Here is a 19,720-nt window from a genome sequence, read left to right on the forward strand (position 1 = left end):
CCTGGTGCTGGTTCCAGGGCCAGGGTGGAACATCCCACTGAAGCTGGAGCCTACAGTCAACAGAGTTTATTTTCTACAGTTGGGAGTGGTGACTGCTGCTAAAAAAATTGTCAGAGACTTAGAACTTAAAAGTTTTCTTGAGTTGAAGTTACAGTTCTCACAGGAGTATTTAATGCTGGAGCTAGAAGCATGTTACTCTTGTTTTATTGAAGGCAGAAGTGCTGAACACCCTTGCTGCTGTGTGGCATGCTGGCTAGAAGGCATTTAGAGCCTGCTGCCCTTACCCCTGCTTTCACACAGTGTGTTTGCACATGGACAGTTCAGAAAGCTGAATGCCTCCTTGGAGTTACTGCATGCCCAGGATTAACTGTTTAGATGAGCACAAAGGAGCCAGTCTTTCCTATAAATCCATTTGCTTCCTTTCCTGTGCTGAAATAATCCCTAAATGATACTTGACTGCACCTGAAGTGCCCTCAGAAGAGAGGCAGCTGGAAACCTGCTGTGGAAACTGATGGCATTGAATTGCTCCCAAGTCTTCTCTTAAGAGCTTTTTGGCATGAACTGAGACTGGGTTGTAGACTGGAAGAGCAGCAGCCTGGCTGTGGCCTCCTCAGCTGGCTCTGGGTGCATTCCCAGTCCCTGTCCCCAGTCCCACACAGGAGAAGGAGGGTGGCCACAGAACGGCTGCCAAAATGTCTCACGAGTTCACTGCCCCTTCTTCCTACACAACTAAAGAACCTGTGCAGCAGCCAGTCCTAAATCTCAGTGTTTACATCTTGCTGTGTTTTACATTCTTGATCTGCAAAGAAATCAGAAAAATGTCTTTTGAGGTGTTTTTTTCATAATTAGTAATTTTTTATTTATTTGCCTTACAAAGGTGGGAAACTTTAGACAGCTTCATGCAACATGATGTCCAGGAATTATGTCGAGTGGTATGTTTATATTATTTCTTGCTGATCTGTGATGTATGTATTTGTCTCTTGAAATTGTGTGTATATGTATATGATATAGTTTAGGAACAATCAGAGTAATAGTGGCCCTGAATAATTTAAATTAGGTCTCAAAGACAGAGTTTTTGCCTTGGTTCCTCTTTAAGAATGAATTGCTTGTGGCCTTTTGTGGGTGAGGAATTTGTAAACAGTAGGGAAGCTTGAAAGTAGCTGGAGCATGTGCTAGTGGTACTTTTATAGCTGTGGAGAGAAATGCAGTTTTGAAGATGAAATGCATTGTTACATCTGTGGGGTTTTCCAGACTCAAAGGAATGGAGTAGCCGTCAGTTTAGGGGGAGGAGGAGGATTTAAAGGACTAGAAAGGAGATGCCAGTACAAATAGACTAATATTTCGTTTTTATCCAAGAGACTTAGTATCTAATCAGTCAAGTAATCATGTGTGTGTGATGAATAAATTTAAAAACTGCTAGTTTGTCTTGTGTAAAAACTGATTTTTCTTTCAGCTGCTTGATAATGTGGAAAATAAAATGAAAGGCACGTGTGTAGAAGGCACAATCCCTAAATTGTTCAGAGGGAAGATGGTGGTATGTATTTAATACCTTTCTCAAAAATAATTTAAATTAACTCTTGCTACTTGTATAAAATTGAACTTCCCTGTTGTTTCGTTTTTGTTTCCAGTCTTATATCCAATGCAAGCACGTAGACTATCGATCTGAACGAATAGAAGATTATTATGACATCCAGCTAAGTATAAAGGGAAAGAAAAATAGTAAGTGACACATTGTGATATGCACCAATCCAGTACTTCAACATGTTGCACAACTTTAGTGCCTGCTGATTTCAAATGGGTTTGTTGGTGCACAGTGATTGGAAATACCTGCTTTAGGACACCTCATTGAAAACAGTTTCAATGCAGAGAATGTTTTTTGCCTGCATTACATTTCTTTTTTTTTCCCTTATTCCATTTCCTTTCCCTGCTCTTTCCTCCCTAATTCTCTTACTGGTATCTTTTCATAAAACTTGAAGAACTTTAGAAATTTTCTGGTGTCAGAGAACTGTGCCATGGTGATGTTGTCACAGTAATTATAATTTATATATAAAGATGAACTCAGACAAAATAGAGTCTTATTTAGACCTGACCATAGTAATAAGCAAGAAAAAAAATTGAACTACTCAGAACAGCATTACCATCTCCTTACTGAGCCCTTGGTGTACAAGGCATGGAAAAGGATGTGTAAGAGTCCAGCAAACAGAGGCATCTGGCTTGATGCCTAACAGTTGCAAAGTGAGGAGTTGTGGCAGAGAGCTGTAACTGTGATTTTAAAATCTACCGATATTCTTAGATGTGCTCCTGCAGTATGGTGCATTTCTTGACATTCTTAAATAATGTAAAACTTTACTTAAAGTAAGGACAGAAATATTCAAACACAAACTGCCATGTCCTAATATGTCATTTGATTAATACATTGCAGGCTAGAGGAAACTTACTTTTTTTCCTCCTTCTGTAAAATTCCCCATTCTTTTTCATTTAGTTTTTGAGTCCTTCATTGACTACGTTGCAGTGGAGCAGTTGGATGGTGATAACAAGTATGATGCAGGAGAACATGGCTTGCAGGTATTGTTTTTTTTTTTACCTGGTTTTAAATCTTATTTCTTTATCCTTGATAACACAGCTGTGTTGCAAAACCCATTCTAGATTTTATCAACTGATTTTGGTGATGCTTCTTCTTAGACAAGCATTTTATGTAGCTCCTCTTATTTGCTGTTAGTTTTCTTAAAATGGAGCTCTGATTCTATAGCAATTTAATTAGTAGTGAGTTTTATAGGTCCAAGTCTTCCAGTTTCTAGAATGGTTCACTTTTCTACCAGTCTCAAGACTGAGAAGTTCTTCCTCTATGAGTAGTCTGTTCTTCCATGTGTCAAGTGAAAAAGCAGCATAGCTCTAAAAGTAACTTTGGAGAGCTCATGTTTGTATCCTCAGCAAGAACACCAAATGAACCCATGAAAATTAAACATTTATGTGTGTGCACGTGTTTCTGAGCTCTTCAGCTGCACTTTGCTGCACCCACTGGAGTAAGCTGAAGTCCTTTATAAATAATGTTTTACTAAAGTTTATTTCTGCAGCTTTGACATGCCAGGTGTTGCTGTCTCTGTCCAGCTCTGTGGGGTCACATGCATGCACGCACACACAAATGCATGGCCTGCTTCAGTGTAAAGTCGGTTACAAAGAGATGGGAAGGGCCTTTGCATGAGTTCCAGCAGGAGCATTTACAGCTTCTACACTGCCGAAGATTCAGGGGCAAAGACGAGAGAACAAAGGCGAACCGGGGTTTTATCCGGGGGCGGGGAAAAGGCGGGACTAGGGAACGGGACCAATGGGGATCTCTGGGGGAGTGACGAGAGGTAGAGGCTAACAGCCAACCAGGGAATCCAAACTGGATTATAGATTATATAAAATTATATTCGATTATTATGTTATAGATTAACGTAACAGAACAAGCATCCTGGGAGAAGCCTTTCTGGTCACCCAAACCTAAAGTGGTTCCTGTGGTACTCGGGACTGGTCTTACTGAGAACTCTCTGTCCCTTGTAATGTAGGTTCACTGGCCACCACAGCCAGGTTTTATCAGTAATGTTCTATATATTCTTTAGCTGTTCTTAGGAAGGTGCAGCACAGTAGCCAAATACTTGTTGGCAGGATGCAATGAACATGAAATTCTTAATAGATCAAAAATGAGTTTTTGCCTCCATATTCTCTCAATTTTATTTATGCAGGTAACTTGCTCTTAATGCAGGGAGGTGTCCAAATATGCTTGTATGAATGGCCTAAATTTAATTTAACTGAGTTCTTGTGTTACTGGAGTAGCTCATGGGAGATTGGTGCAGCATTAGGATACTTAACTTGCACCCAAGTTTTGAACCATTCTGGTGCACATTGTGTCATCAAGTCTATAAAAGTCCATATGAAGAGTATCTGTGGCAAACAACTATTTTGAGTTGCTAAAAATCCTGAAATTTCAACCCTCTATTTCCTTTAAAATGTCTAGGAGGCAGAGAAAGGTGTGAAGTTCCTAACATTGCCACCAGTATTACACCTACAGCTCATGAGGTTTATGTATGATCCTCAGACTGACCAAAACATCAAGATAAATGATAGGTAAGTGGGTTGGTTGGTTTAGTGTGTGGGTTGGGTTTTTTTTAACAGAATTTAGACCTGTGAATGTATTTTACCAAAAAATAGCTTCCTAAGATCCTGTTTTTGAGTAAACTCTGAGAGGCAGATGTGTGCAGTCACACACAGGGGAGGTTCCCTAAAGGTGTACTGGTTGAATGTTGAGGTTCAGAATGACAAATTGAATGCTTGGTAATTTATAGTGATTGTTTTGATTGTGAACAGGTGACTGCATCTTTTAATGGCTTGTGTCGCATTCTTTGGGTAGTTTGTGGCTAGGCTGCCACCAGAGTAAGCAGGATGAATAAGGATTTACCTGCTTGCCCTCCATCTGTTTCCATGGATGGAGGGAGAGCCATTTGCCCACTCACTGTAAGTAGAGGCTGATAATTTCTTGAGGAGATACGTGGTTGGTTGTAAACTGAATGTGTGTTGCAATTATCTCATTCTCACCAAGGTGAGACATTTCAGAGTAATGTTCCAGTCCAGTGGTACCTGTGCAAGAAAAGCTGCATTTGTCTGCTAGAAAACAACAGATTGTAAAGCTTTTGCCTTGACACAGTGAATCCAAACCAGCCCTAATTCATTCAAGTGCTCTTGCCCTTGTTACTGAGGGTATACTTTCCTGAGCTGCTTAAAAAGTTTATTTTTACTCCATATTTAAATAGTATAAATTCTGCCACTGTATGCAGTATGTCTTGGATAGAAATGGCATTGTAACAGTAACATGTTCGATTTTTATACTTTGCTTTAGGAGTACACATAATGTTCCATAATAATACGTGCATAATAAAGTATGTCTATCTTAAGTACAAATACAATTGTCTTCATTCTTTTCAAAACTAGGTTTGAATTTCCTGAACAGTTGCCACTAGATGAATTTTTGCAAAAAACAGATCCTAAAGATCCTGCAAATTACATTCTCCATGCAGTTCTAGTACACAGTGGAGATAACCATGGTGGACATTACGTTGTTTACTTAAATCCAAAGGGCGATGGCAAAGTGAGTATTGAAAAGCACCTAAAAGTATTTGTGTGTTGTAGATGCATATATGCAGTTTTCATAATGGACAAGTCTTTAGAAGTTTTGTCCCCTAAAAGAAAAGTCTGCAGAGACACTTGACTCTTAGCAAAAGACTTTTTAACTGAGGAAATCCTTTCACTTGTGTGTGTATGTGTTGAAGTTCTACTTCGATCAGATTTTATCCAGCATTTTTTTGAGGCTGACTTTGCTGAAGGAAATACAAGCATTTCCAATGTTTCTGTGACTCAGAAGTTCAGCATGTTTGTATATGTCCCACTGTCCCGGGTTCAGGTGACTTGATTGGATTGGACACTTATAGGTCAGGTACCTCTTCCCTTGAGTTCACTGGTTTTGTGTGTACCTGACTGTTCACAGTAAAAGTCAGATTTTACTGTGAATTTGTTGCTATTTTAATTTATTCTTAATTGGCCATATTGTTTTAATTTAAAATTTGATGTATATTGCTCTAAATGTACAAATAATTACTAGATGACTTGTGCATCACTGCTTTTTATTTCATTTTACAACAGAAAAGGTCAATTTTCTGTTTCCTGCAGAAATAACTAGCTATTTGAATAACAGTCTTAAGAAAAGCTTCCTGGAATAATTATTGTGCTTTTGGTACTCACTGTAAAATGTTCAGTAAAGGTTTGGTATTTATGGACTTCCTTATGCTGAGCACAAGTAGCAGGTAGCACAAATTATACTGAACTAGATTTCCTTTTGAAAGTCATGCCGCTTGAAGAGTAATTTTAGTTACTTCAAAGAGTTGAAAGACATGCCAGAAATAGGATTAATTTATCATCCAGGAATATGTTTTTACATGTAAAATCGTCTTTCTATAAAACTTTCTCCCTAGTGGTGTAAATTCGATGATGATGTTGTGTCAAGATGCACGAAGGAGGAGGCGATCGAGCACAACTACGGGGGGCACGACGATGACTTGTCCGTGCGACACTGCACCAACGCCTACATGCTGGTGTACATCAGGGAGTCCAAGCTCAGTACGTGTCCTCTCTGTGCTCCAGGGGGTCTTCCAGGCAGGGAGTCAGGGTTTTTTTACCTCTTGAGTTGTTGGCAGTCTTCCTATACAACAGGACTGCATTATTTACAGTCAGAATGGAGAGATCCCATGGGATCAACCGGCCGTTCTCTCACTTTTGGAAAGCATGTGCTGCTTGCTCTGTGTCATCTTTTAGCTCAGTAAGGCACCTACAAAGTGCTTCAGCCTTGGTTGGTTTATAGAATGGAAAACTTAGTGAACTGACTTCAGTAATAGAATTGAATCATATTGATTGTAAACATGTAGATACATATATATGCTAAAAAAATGGAGTGGTGGTAAATATTTTTTAATTCTGAACTGAATATTTCATTCAAAAGTCTATGATACATATTTTGTGGAGGTAGTGCATTTTGGCTTGTTGTAGAAAGTGCTTCAGTGTTGCCAAAGCATGATGATACCAAACCATGTTTTTAAGCAAAAGATAAAGAAAGCTGGTTTTGACTTCAAATCAGAAGTAAGTCAAGTGTCTATGAAAAAGAACCTGTTTGATGTAAATCTTGAAATGACATCATAAAATCTGTTCTGTAGGTGAAGTTTTGCAGCCTGTCACCGACCATGATATTCCTCAACAACTTGTAGAAAGGCTACAAGAAGAGAAAAGGATAGAAGCTCAGAAGAGGAAGGAGAGGCAGGAAGCTCACCTCTATATGCAAGTGCAGGTCAGCTTTTGAAGCAGATTAAGTTACAACTACTTTACCATGAAAATTTAGAATATTGAGCCACCCTGGAGGCAAACCTTGATTTTTCTTTCCTTTTTTTTTTTTTTTTTTTTTTTTTTTTAAGTTTTTGTTCCGAAGTAGTGTTTGAAGAGAAGTAATGATTTTAGTGCTTTTAAGTATATTTACATATGCAATGAATCATAATAAAACACACAGTACTGTATGTTATAAACATTTCTGTTTTCTTTAGAATTTTTATTGTGCTTGTGAGTGAAAATAGTAAGTTCAGGTGAAAGGGAAAAGGACCAGGTTATTTCAAATGGCTGCCCTGCCACTGCACTTCTATCTCCTTCAGGAATTATTTTCTAAAATTAGAATGTATCTAGCCATAGGCTGCAGGTCTGGACTACTGCCAAACTGAGCTCATCAAGTAGAAGCAGAAGGAGAGAGTGCTTATATTTGCAATTATCTTTTTGGAAAAGCCAGATGGACTAGATTGTTATGAATTGCCTTAAGGAACCCTGTTTATGGCTCTTTCCAGAACCCATCTGGTACAGGAAAATAGAACCCATTTTCCATGGGCCTCCATGTTTCCTTGCCTGTTCTTTCTAGTGTTGATAAGCAGAGATACTGGTCAAGTTCAGCTTGTTCTGCACTGCATTTGCACTGAGCAGTTTGCAGTGGGACACTGGCAGCATTGCACAGTTTGTGCTTCTGTTAACAAAGAGTGATGGGGAGCTGTGGGAAATGCAGGGGAAGGGTTAGGTGGCCTCCTTGCATTACACCAGGCACAGAATTATGTAGCCTTTTTATTTTCTCCACGTGTCAAGATTGTTAGAGCACATTCCAAGACTTGGGATCTAAGCACGACTGGTTTTTAATTGCTTGGGATTTGTAAGAATTAATGTATTTTAATTACTTGCACTGATGAGATTATCAATCACAATTTTTTAATTTCATTGTAATCTGTATTCTTGCAAATTTACTCCCTGAGAACATGAATAGTGTTAGCACTGTGCCAGAGGGCCAGTGAGGCTGCACAGTAAAGCATCCTGAGAAGGTATTATGTGGTGCAGCTGGGCTAATCTGAATAGTAACCTTTAAATGTCATTTTTCAGATAGTGGCAGAGGATCAGTTCTGTGGTCACCAAGGCAATGATATGTATGATGAAGAAAAAGTGAAATACACTGTTTTCAAAGTATTAAAAAACTCCACACTTACAGAATTTGTTCAAAACCTCTCTCAAACAATGGTGAGTTTTCTGTAGCTGAATACCAGCACATATGTATTTTGTTACATTATGGTTGTTTCATAGCCCTTATGTTCTCCACATACTGACAGCAATCATAATTTAGACCTTTTAACACAGAAGATCTGTTTGAGTTTAGTAAAAGCATCTTAGCCTATTTTTCCCTTGTTTTGATTTCGTTTCCTGTCACAATTTTTATTTATTTTAGGGATTTCCCCAGGATCAAATCAGATTATGGCCAATGCAAGCAAGAAGTAATGGAACAAAAAGACCTGCAATGTTAGATAATGAAGCAGATGGCAATAAAACGGTAAGTAGTCACTGAGAGATGATACTACTTCTGTACATATCCCATGATTTTTAGTTCTCTTTAAGAATATCTAACTTTGAGACACAAGATTTTTCAGGCTTTTAATTTAAAATTAATTTCACTTTATCTGGTGAAGCTTGATACTTGGGAAGACTTGAGGTTTAGTGGATTAATTTGGATAGGAAGCAGAGGAGTGTGGTTGGTGCATGATTTTTCTTCTGTGGATAAAAGGTGTGATCGTGATTTTTTTATGTTAGATTAAAACAGAAATGTCCCTTTGCCAAAAGGGGCAAACCCGCTGGATTTAATAAATTCTCTTGCTTGAAGTGTAAAATGTATGTAAATACCACTGAGGACAGAGATTGGTTTCAGTGTCTTTTTATTCTAAAACAAAGTAATGTCCTTGCCACTGTAAAGGTAGCTGTAGGTCAACTTTTAAATGATAAAGAAGTGGGTTCATTTTAAGTAAAACCTACTGTTAGTGCTTCATCAAAGTTTTTGGTAGTTTTATACCTATATTTGTGTGTCTTAATAAACTTCATAAACTTCCTCTAACACAACTTAGAAAAAAACCTCTCCCACTTGTAGAATGTCATAAAGTTCTTGTATCTGATTAAAATGCAGATACCAGGTTTGTATTATGTTCTTCAGAGACTTTTTTTTCTTCTCTCACATCCTTTTACATAGATGATTGAGCTCAGTGACAATGAGAATCCATGGACAATATTTTTGGAAACAGTAGATCCAGAGATGGCTGCTACTGGAGCAACGTTGCCCAAGTTTGATAAAGATCGTAAGCATATGGTCTAAACATTTCTGAAATACAAAACACTTCCATTTTGGGTATATCTCCAAAAACACAGTGCACTCCTTTTTTCAATAATGTGGTTGATGTATCCATCAAACGACTACAGTGCTGAAATTAATTTTTCTCATGCAGTTTTTCCTTCATTTCTCTTGAAGTGGAAGACATGTTTTGCATGTTTTAGACTCACTGAATAAATTTCTCTCTATATTTTAAGAGCACCGAATTAATAAATCAAAGACATGTATTTGTTACTGTGTAAATAAAAATATCTAGGTGATCTCCTTCCCCCTCCCCAAGCCTTACTTAAAATTAAATCTTGTTTTTTAATTTGTAGATGATGTAATGTTGTTTTTGAAGATGTATGATCCGAAGACTCGGAGTTTGAATTATTGTGGACATATCTACACCCCTATATCCTGTAAAATACGTGAGTTCTGAATTTAAATTTCAGTGCTATCACTGAAGTTTTTAATGAAAGTAGATTGCACATACTTTAATAATAATTCCATCACTGAAACCAAAGGTACACCATAGAAGCAAATTCTTATTTCACCCAGCACCTGAGCAGTTTTGTTCCCACATTGTGTCAGTGATATTTTCTACAGGTCTGAGCCTCAGAACCCCGCTGGTGGTCAGTTCATTGCTGCTGTACTCACCAGGTGTTACTGCCCACAAAGAGCTGTTTTGGACCTGTTGTAAAGCTTTGGGATTTCATACTTACCTCTATCTGTTCTGATACTTTTGGAATATACTTTTGCAATAGATTTTCAAATAACTCTTCTACAACCTTTCACTATGGCAGCCTGAGCAGCTGCTCAGCCTGAATTGTGTGTGAGCCTTGGTTTTCATATGGGTCCATTTAAGGAATTCAGCAAATACCCACTGACTAAAAATATTTTAGTTTGTCATTTTGAATGTCTCGTTTTTAATTTTAGCTGTCATGAATTTTTTTTTAAAGACACTAAACCCTTTCTCTGGGGAAGGAGCAGTGTTACTTCATCTCTTGGATTTTCAATGACCTTGCATGTATTTTTGTTGTTCAGATTAAGTGGAAAGAAACCATAAATGTGTCTCTGGTTGAATGTCAATAAGGGAAACTTTAACCTGGAGGGCTTAGACATTGTAGAACCATCTGCCCAGGGTAAAAAAAGGGATTCTCTCCTTTTTGTGATTGGTCTCACTAGCAATTCGTGCAACATATTTCACATTCCTTTTTTTTTCCCCAACAGGTGACTTGCTTCCAGTTATGTGTGAGAGAGCAGGATTTCCACAAGAAACTAACCTTATCCTCTATGAGGTTTGGATTGATAAACTTTTTGTAACTTTTTTGTCTTTTGCATGCTGTAAAGAAAGAAAAAAGACTTATTAATTTTAAAAAGTTGCTTATAACAATGGTAATTTATAAATCATCAGCACTGTAATCTGCAACTTCCAAGTCTACCGTGCTGCAACAGAGTAGCAGCAGAGAGTTAACTTCAAAAGAGATTTTATATTAAGCAGATAAGATAGAAGTGTAAGGCTTCAAAAACAAAAAAAATCTCCATGAAGTTCTGTATGAGCAGCTTTGTTGTGCTAAAGCTGTGTTGCTGTGTTAGAGGAGCTAATGCTGCTGACATTATTGGCCATCATGTTTTCAGTGCCCACCTTAGACAGTGGAGCTGAGAAAATGTTGCATCTTTTCCTTCCTTCCCTAAGAAGTCAGCAAACAAAATCCTTAGTCTGCTGTGCTGTTTCTGCCCAAATACAGAAGCAATAAATCTTCATAACTGCTACATTTATTGAGTGCTGAAGATGCAGATCTTGCCAAGGCAAAGTCCTTGCTACAGGAAGAACAAGGAATTGGGGTTTTGTTGCAATTTCTGGTAGCAGTCCTGCTGCTCTCTCTGTGGTTCCAGGGCAGCACACACACTGCCATCCTAAAAAGCAAAGCTGTACTCCTTGCTCTGGGCAGGTCAGGGTTACAGTGTCATTCTAGTTTGTTTACACAGGTGCTTCTATCCCAAGAAGTCAGCCTGCAAGTATAAATATGTAATATGTGTATAGATATTTTATAATACATGCATTTGATTTGTATGGATAGATATCTATCCATTTGTTTCAGTTGGAAGAACATACAGGTTACCTTATCTGATGATTTCTTCACTATCGTGACCTTTATTTGTGACCTTTATTTTTGTCTCTTGTTTATTCTGTGATCAATAATTTTTGTTCTTTATTACAGGAAGTTAAACCCAATTTAACAGAAAGGATTCAAGACTATGATGTATCTCTTGATAAAGCTCTTGATGAACTCATGGATGGTGACATCATAGTGTTTCAGAAGTATGTATTTTAAGGTGGCAGCTTATTGCAATTAAATCACCTGGTTCACTTTGAAAGCTGAACTTCCTTTAAGCTTTTTTGTCAAGAGCAAAGTATTACATTCCAGCAGTAGATGTGTTCTCAGCAGTTCTCATTTGTTTATTCAAAGGGGAAATGAGCAAATATCAGTGGTATTTGAGTTATCATGTGCCACATTACTTAAGGAAAAGGTGTCCTCCTAGTTTAGAAAACCAATAACCTAAAATAGGTCGTAATATTCCCAGAGTGTGTTCAGCAGTGCATCTGATTTGTGCAGCTTTATACTGGAGCCACTGTAACACAGACACTGAGGAGCCTTCCAGCATTTCAGATCCTGGGCTCAGTACCATGGCCACTGGACAAGGCTCTTGGAGCTCCTTTCAGCCCAGAACTATGCTAAATTGCTTTCCCTTTTTGCCTCTCCCTTATGTTCACAGTCAGTTCCTTACTGCTCTGTGGTGATGAGATGCTCCCAGTTTGCCTGAGCACGTGCAGCTCGTAGATGTGCTGGTGCTTCAGCTGGAGATTTCTCCAAGGCAAAAGGGGAACTCCTGCATCTTGTATCCAATAAAGGGATCTTTCATAAGCTTGGCGGGGCTATAAATCAGCATTTCTATGCTCTCACTCCTGATGGTCACACCCAACTGTGTTGCTCTGTTTCTCTCCATGGGCTGACAGTGGGTGGAAGCCAGCTAGTCTATCTTCAGCACTCTTACCCCAGATTATGTGAGATGAATGTATTTCTCATGTCATGCCTTGGAACTCGCATTCCCAGTTGACCCAGTTGGTGTTATGCACCCTTGGCTGGCTGCTGACTCCTGGGTAAGTGCACAGCTTGTACCCTGGTGCTATTTCTCTGCAGAGAAGTTGGGGTACCAGTCAGGAGTGACCCAAACCAGCCCCTGTGCCCACTGTTCTGCCTCTCTGTGCCAAGGAACATTGTCCATCCGGCCTCTGTGCAAAGCAATTGATACAGGGGTTCATGGAAAGCTGTGCAGCATCAGTACAGACACACAGGGATGTGCCAGGGTGGGAGGGAGGGATTTTGCCTGCTGTGATGGTGCTGTGAACCCACAGGAATCAAGAGTAGGGCCAGGCTGCTGAGTGAGCAGCGCAGCAGGCGAGGGCACCGGGCCCTGACCGCACAGACACGCCGGGCTCTGGGGTCACTGCTGACTGCATCAGTCCTACTGTGTATCCGTGGTGGCTCTTGCAAAAGGTTTCTAAACTTCATCTCTATCTCTCCGCTGTCGCTGACTTACTGTAGAACGTGTTTTTAAAAGCCCAAACTGCCTGTGTGTGTAACAGTGTGATGTGTAATGGTATCATCATTTGTTTGCTCTTGTAGGGATGACCCAGAAAATGATAACAGCGAGCTCCCAACAGCTAAGGAATACTTCCGGGACCTCTATCACCGTGTGGATGTCATTTTCTGTGATAAAACCATCCCCAATGACCCAGGCTTTGTTGTTACTTTATCCAATAGGATGAATTACTTTCAGGCATGTGTCCTATTTCTCTTTTGTTTCCTTGTTCTGAAAGTAACTTGCAGTAGTTCACAAATGCATTATACATACTTTTCTAAAAATTCTAAAACTGTCCATGTACATTTTTTCCACGGAGTTAATGAAAAATTGAAGGAAGCCACTAAGGCTTGTGAGAAGAAAATACTATAAACCCCCCAGTTTTATTAATAATGACTTATTTGATAATAAATTCTTTCTTGGTAGGCCATTCTGCTCTGTCAGGGAAATTATATTCTCATGAAATTACGCTTTTGCTTTCAAAGTGACATGTAAAACTTGCTCAACTTATTTGGCCGTTAAAAGGAAAATACCTGTGGATTCTAGTGATACCTGTTCTGTGCTTGTAATATCAACAACAATATTTATTTTGTAGACCAAGCTGTATTGCTTTCTTCACACGGTGCAGTTTAGTGCTCAGTGACTAACAGATCAAACCTGTTGTGTTGATAATAGATGGGTTGGGGTGTTCAGATGAGGAAAACTGGACATGGAAACATAAGAAAAAAATTGAAATAAAGTTGGTCTGATCCATTAAGAGCTTGAGTAGATTTGAGTTCTCCTGCAGTTGCTTTTGTCAATGTCAAAAAAAAAAAAAAAACCTGCTTAAAACCAGACAGTTTTATTTTCTGTCCCCAAAGGCAGAAACTTTGAGCACCTGCATACACAGGGAAAGTCAGGGATGAGTTTTGCTGTCCTGTTCTCATCATCTGTTTTTAGGCTAGTTGCTCTCTCCTACTTTCTTTTCACTTGAGGTGTAAGGTCTGTATAGGCTGAGGTTTCTTGGTCAGGCAAAACCAGAATGCTCCTGCCTTTGTGAGGTAGTGATGGGAAATGTACTCATTGGAATAATGTGGTGTTATTACTCAGCAAGCTAACTTGCTTGGAGGGGATTAAAGGAGGGGGAATCTTCAAAGAGTAAGTCTTACTTATTTCCCTAATACTATGATTTAAAAAAACCCAAAAAACAGCAAAAAGCAACTAAACAACAAAAACAAGCAAAAGAAGAATGGAGCTATTGTTGTGGATTTAGTAGCCTTTTGGCAACAGTAACTTACTGTAATAAAACAATTTCCTCATTTTCTTTTCTTAGTATATCTTACTCTGTGTCAACTGTTCAGAAGCTAACAATACTAGTTTATTTAGCCTTTGGGAGGTAGGCATAGTGGGTTCTCTCAGACTTTCAGTAGCATAATGTTCTTGTCATGAAATGAATGACTGTATGATTGTAGAGCAATGTCATAACTGTGTGAAACAATTCAGAACTTACCAAAAATTTATTTTCAGGTTGCAAAGACAGTCGCTCAGAGACTTAACACGGATCCAATGTTATTACAGTTTTTCAAGTCCCAAGGGTAAGATGAATTCCTTAGTATTCTGTGTCTAAGCTGTTCCTCAAAAATAAGCCTTTGCCAGGTTGTTAACTAATTCTCTACCAGTAAGATGTTACCTTTCTGGCAAGCACAGCAGGTTGCTTTGACAGTTGAAGTATTGCAATGACTGTCTCTAGAGCCTCAAAGAATTGCATGTTTTAGAAGAGTTCTAGTAAATGTCATTTTAAAAATCATTAATTACGTCAAAGCTTGATGCTGTGGGATAAATTGCTAAGCTAATGCAAGTGCTGTTTCAGTGAATGCAGACTTCTAGAATGGAGGAGAGCAAAAACAAGCGCACATAAAAGCTGATTTTTGCTGATTTTACAAGTTTAAATTCAGGAGTTACTTCACTGAATTTCCCCCTCCTCCCTCAAAGTTTGCAAATGAAGTTTTATGAAGATGATGACAATCTAACAAGTTCACAGGTGCTCAAAGGGATATTTCTGGTTCAAGTGGTGGTTTTATGCATGTTTGTGTAAAACTAGATTTGAATCTACATAAAACTATAGCAGAAAGTAGTGTATTACAGCTCTGTGTATGTGCTGCAGGAATAATGCACACACCAAACTTACATCTTTCTGTATACATGGAAATGTAGATGCTCTTTAGTTACCTGAGGCTATTGCCCTTCATCATCAGTGAGAATTTGAGTAGCAATTTGTAGTTTCCAGTGCTGTGGCCACTGTGGAATTTGTTGTGTCATATGGCTCCACAAATTAACCTTTCACAATCTAAAGCGTGTGCTGCTATGCCAGTAATTTCAGAGGAATGTAGGTCTGCCAGCCTGCAGCACTGACAGTGAGCTTGTAAAGGAGAGTTAACACACACCCTGAATAGTTTTCTGTTCCCACAGCCCAGCTGTGTTTAAAAATCACTAAAGTTCTGTGTGTTGTGCTGCTTAGGCTGTGTTAGCAATTACGTGAAACTGAAAGACAGTAATAAAAATGTTCTTGGTGCTTCAATTTACTGAGCAGTGATGAGTTTGAAGAGATGGATTTCAAAAACATGTTCTCTTTCCTCCTGTAGTTATAGAGATGGTCCTGGTAATCCTCTTAGACACAATTATGAAGGTACTTTAAGAGATCTTCTGCAGTTCTTCAAGCCTAGGCAACCAAAAAAACTCTACTATCAACAGGTAAGAGTCTGTTCCTTTTATTGGGATGAGCTGTAAAAAATAATTCTGCCCTATTCAAAGTATGCCTAAAGAGGTTTTCTTTTCTTTCTTAAGCTCAAAATGAAGATAACTGATTTTGAAAACAGAAGAAGTTTTAAATGCATATGGCTAAATAGCCAGTTTAGGGAAGAGGTGAGTGAAGCCATTACACACTTGCTGTCATTCCTGTGTCAGAGCTGGTATGACTGTGGTTATGGGTCACACACTCTACCCCTGAGTAACACAAAATTAGAACAAGGTTATGCATAATGTAAAAAAAAAAAAAAAAAAATCTAACAACAGCAAAAAACACCTAAAGACCATGTAAGAGAAAAAATGTAAGAGAAAATTAGATCTGTTAACAAAAGTTTTGAAGATAACGTAGGTGTTGACTTTAGTTATCTTTTCAAGATGAGTGTTTAAGGACAACAATCTGATGTGTTCTGTGCTGTCACGTGGTTGTTTACATTTTCAGATTCTCTAATGATTTTTGTGTTTCAAATCCCACAGGAAATAACAGTATATCCAGATAAGCATGGGTGTGTGCGGGATCTGTTAGAAGAATGTAAAAAAGTTGTAGAACTCTCTGAAAAAGGTTCAGGGAAATTAAGGTAAAGCTGCATGACTATGATGTCTTCTATGTGATCATGTAAATTTTATGCTGCAAAGTATCTGTAGAATTTAAAATACTGTAAAAACCATTATTAACAGATTAAATGTAATATTGTGTTAAAAGCTTCTAGATTCCCACTGTTAAGAGTTCTTAACTATAAATATAGGTTTTTACACCGTTATTTATTTTGTATTTAATAAAGTTACATCCTTGAGTTTCATCAATTGCATTTGTTAGTCACAACTTAATAATTGTTTAAAATCAAAGAATTTCATGCTATTCACTTCTCAGGAGTTACAGGAGTTAAAAGTGAGGTCATTTAAAGAGGATATATAAAATAATCTCCACTAGAAACCTCTATTTTGTAATGGCACATCCTGGCTTTTTGTCATGAGCCAGAAATAGTGTAACCTCTTGTGGCTTTACTGCTTAATTTTTACTAAAGATTGAATTTAAAATTTTACAAATACAATAGCAGCATCAGTTTACATTCCACACTAATCTGTCTCAAGGTTTGAGAAAGACATGTTGCATCAATTATTTTTTTTTTTTAGTTCACTTCTTTAAAATGCTTTTCCTGCTTATCTTTAAGGCTGCTAGAAATTGTAAGTTACAAAATAATCGGTGTCCATCAGGAGGATGAGCTGTTAGAGTGTTTGTCACCTGCAACAAGTCGAACGTTTCGAATAGAGGTAAATTGTGCTTGTCTTTAAACAGCTTTAAAACTTAACTTTGAGAGAAGAAACCCTCTCAAGTGGTAATTTTCTGGATGTTGATTTTCAAGTACTGTGATGTTTGTACTAAGATTGCATGATAATATTACATGTATTTTTAAAGATAATGCTTTTAAGAAAATCGTCACTTGTTCCATCTGCTTCCCTATAATGGTTTCATTCTTTCATTTTTATGTATGTTTTTTATAACAATACATGAAGACTTTGCAAGTGCCTGTCCATAGGACATTTAATGTCTTAGCAATAATTCCAAGGTTTGTTTGAGAGTTCATGGTAGAAATGTTTATCCTTAGAACCCCCTTTTGTACCCTTATATTCTAGAAGGCTTTGTTTCCTTTTCTGTTACATTTGAGGTTCTTAAGGCAAATTTGATACTTACTGTGTGATTTTTTTTTTCCCTAAACATCTTGTTCAGATCTGCTAACTTGCCTCAAAGATCAGAAATCCAAAAAAAAGTTTCCAGTGTAAACTGTAATGAGGAGCTGACGAGAGGGCTGTGTTACAGTCAGCTAGTTCTGCACTGATAGAAGATTTCTTGTCAAAAAAGCCATTCAGGGAAGCCAGGAGAGTGTTTCCTGAGTAGGGAAAACTGAAGTGCTGTCATGCCAGGGATGAGGGACTCTGGTAAAAGACTCTGTCAGACATGGGTCTTCTAAATGTTTTTGAATGGAATTGTTTTAGATCAGTAACAGTACATCAATAATGCTTTCAGTTTCTTAATAACTGGAAAAATAACTTAAAAGCTTTAGTTTCTTTTTGTGGAAGTTTAGCTGATTGGAGTCACAATTCTCTGTCTGGATCTAGGAAATTCCTCTGGACCAGGTAGATATAGATAAAGAAAATGAGATGCTAATCACAGTGGCACATTTCCACAAAGAGGTTTTCGGGACATTTGGAATTCCATTCTTGCTGAGGATACACCAGGTGCAGTATGCCTCCCTTTTTCTCTCTGTGGGATTATACTGATGATGTTTTCTTTAGTACTGTCAAAGAAATGCATTAGTGTAAGAAGTGTGTAGGAAAATAAAGCTCTTGTATCAAAGGTTGTGCCCCATCTGTGCCTTTTTATGGTTAAATCACTTCCCAGCTCAGTTCCTTTTGCATATCTGCATTGTTCAGTGTTTCAGTGAGCCTGTGCAATACCTAGAAAGCAGGCATTTGGCATCAGCTGTCAAATCAGTACTACCCCCTTCCCCTGACCCTGCAGAATCCCCCAACAAACCCAGAACCCCATTTCTAATAGTGCTTGAGTAACTGCAGTGCAGAGTTGTTGGCAAAAGTGGCCCAGCCATGGTTGCTCTCACTGAGACGTGATTATGGAAAATGGGATTGCTTTCTCCAGCACTTTCTGAGATGACTTTGCATTTCATCCCTTCTGTAATTTGATGTGCTTTATCTTCTAGGGCTGAAAGTTAGTACAAGAACAAAAGCTAATTTTGAAAGCTTAATTTAAATTCTCAAGTTTTTCTGTGGTGCTGCTCCAGCTGAATGTCACCCTGATTCTCTTAATGTCAAAGTGTATTTGTGGGAGCAGCTAGCCATTTGCTTCTAAACTTTTTCTGGTTGATGTATGTTACCTTGTGTGAAAATTAGCTACTTTTAAAAATATGGGAATGAGAAATATGTCCATCTCTCTCTGCTTCTAAAGCTCTAAAATTAGAATTTTACTAATTTTCATACTTTCGATCAAAGAGTAAAGCCTGTGATTTTTGGTGGAAAATATTTGTTCTGCATTTCCTTGTTGTGACAGTTAATGTATATTATTCATCTTTAAGTTGATGGTATTTGTCACTTTTTTGGGCAGTTTACATAGACAGGGAGCAGAATATGGGGTTTTTTTCCAAATTTCTATTTTGCTGCTAATTTTCTAACTTTGCTGCTTAACTTTAACCTGACTTGCACATATTCAGTGGCAGTGCCTGGCCAATTTATGGGGCAGTTTGCATAATGGTGAATCAATAAGACTTCTAAAGTTCCTGAATTTAGAGCAAGTTGCCTGCTGTTACTCCATATTGTAGAGAATGATGTTGACACTTGTGTAATTTTTGAGAGATTGAGGCAGTGTTTTTCAATGAAGCTTAAAGCAGGAAATACTAACAGCTTCCCTTTTTTTTCCTAGATTTTTTTGACATTAAAAATCTTGTTGTAATTACTAGGGTGAACACTTCAGAGAGGTTATGAAGCGGATTCAGACAATGCTGGACATACAAGAAAAAGAATTTGAAAAGGTAATTTCAATTCGGGAGAGTTTTTATTGCTGACTGTAAACCCTAAATGAGTTTATTTTAATAAGTTGGAATAGCACAGACTTGGGATAAGTGTAGATTTTGTGTGATAGAGCAGCTTCCTGACTGAAATAATGCTTTTTCTAGGACTAATTAGGTAGGATGAGTAGGATCACTATTTCTGTATTGCACCAAGAGAGATACTTGGTGAAACATTAAAGTAACCCAGAAAAATGTAGCTGGTGTGGGACCTTTAGGAGCCATCCCCCCTTCACATTCCTGCTCAGAGCAGAACGTGACTCAGTCAGGCTGTGCCGGGTTTTTTAGTTGCAATTTTTAAACTCCCACGGGTGAGAATTCTGCCCTGTTCTGGACACTGTGTTCTAGAGTATTTCCACTATGATTGTGAAGGCTTTTCTTTTCTTGCATGTAATCAGAATGTTTCATTTTGTAACTTGTGGAGGTCACCTCTGTGCAGTTTTTTGAGAAGAGTCTGCTCCTGTGCACCATCCTTCAG

The 19,720-nt window shown here is 38.2% G+C and overlaps 1 protein-coding gene across 1 annotated transcript in view; it reads left to right on the top strand.

Annotated features, from left to right (window-relative positions):
- USP7 (ubiquitin specific peptidase 7) overlaps positions 1–19,720 on the top strand; it is a 71,557-nt gene that overhangs the window by 47,232 nt on the left and 4,605 nt on the right. The window contains exons 8-29 of the mRNA XM_039560220.1: positions 878–932; positions 1,454–1,534; positions 1,629–1,719; positions 2,483–2,565; positions 3,998–4,107; positions 4,969–5,125; positions 6,006–6,150; positions 6,741–6,871; positions 7,990–8,124; positions 8,330–8,431; positions 9,119–9,224; positions 9,574–9,666; positions 10,469–10,536; positions 11,461–11,561; positions 12,928–13,081; positions 14,390–14,457; positions 15,505–15,613; positions 15,707–15,784; positions 16,142–16,242; positions 16,837–16,936; positions 17,783–17,902; positions 19,135–19,206. Of these exons, the coding sequence (XP_039416154.1) occupies positions 878–932; positions 1,454–1,534; positions 1,629–1,719; positions 2,483–2,565; positions 3,998–4,107; positions 4,969–5,125; positions 6,006–6,150; positions 6,741–6,871; positions 7,990–8,124; positions 8,330–8,431; positions 9,119–9,224; positions 9,574–9,666; positions 10,469–10,536; positions 11,461–11,561; positions 12,928–13,081; positions 14,390–14,457; positions 15,505–15,613; positions 15,707–15,784; positions 16,142–16,242; positions 16,837–16,936; positions 17,783–17,902; positions 19,135–19,206 (2,260 nt within the window). The remainder of the gene's footprint in view (positions 1–877; positions 933–1,453; positions 1,535–1,628; positions 1,720–2,482; positions 2,566–3,997; positions 4,108–4,968; positions 5,126–6,005; positions 6,151–6,740; positions 6,872–7,989; positions 8,125–8,329; positions 8,432–9,118; positions 9,225–9,573; positions 9,667–10,468; positions 10,537–11,460; positions 11,562–12,927; positions 13,082–14,389; positions 14,458–15,504; positions 15,614–15,706; positions 15,785–16,141; positions 16,243–16,836; positions 16,937–17,782; positions 17,903–19,134; positions 19,207–19,720) is intronic.

The sequence above is a fragment of the Corvus cornix genome, chromosome 14, assembly GCF_000738735.6.
Source record: "Corvus cornix cornix isolate S_Up_H32 chromosome 14, ASM73873v5, whole genome shotgun sequence".
Taxonomy (NCBI): Eukaryota; Metazoa; Chordata; class Aves; order Passeriformes; family Corvidae; genus Corvus; species Corvus cornix.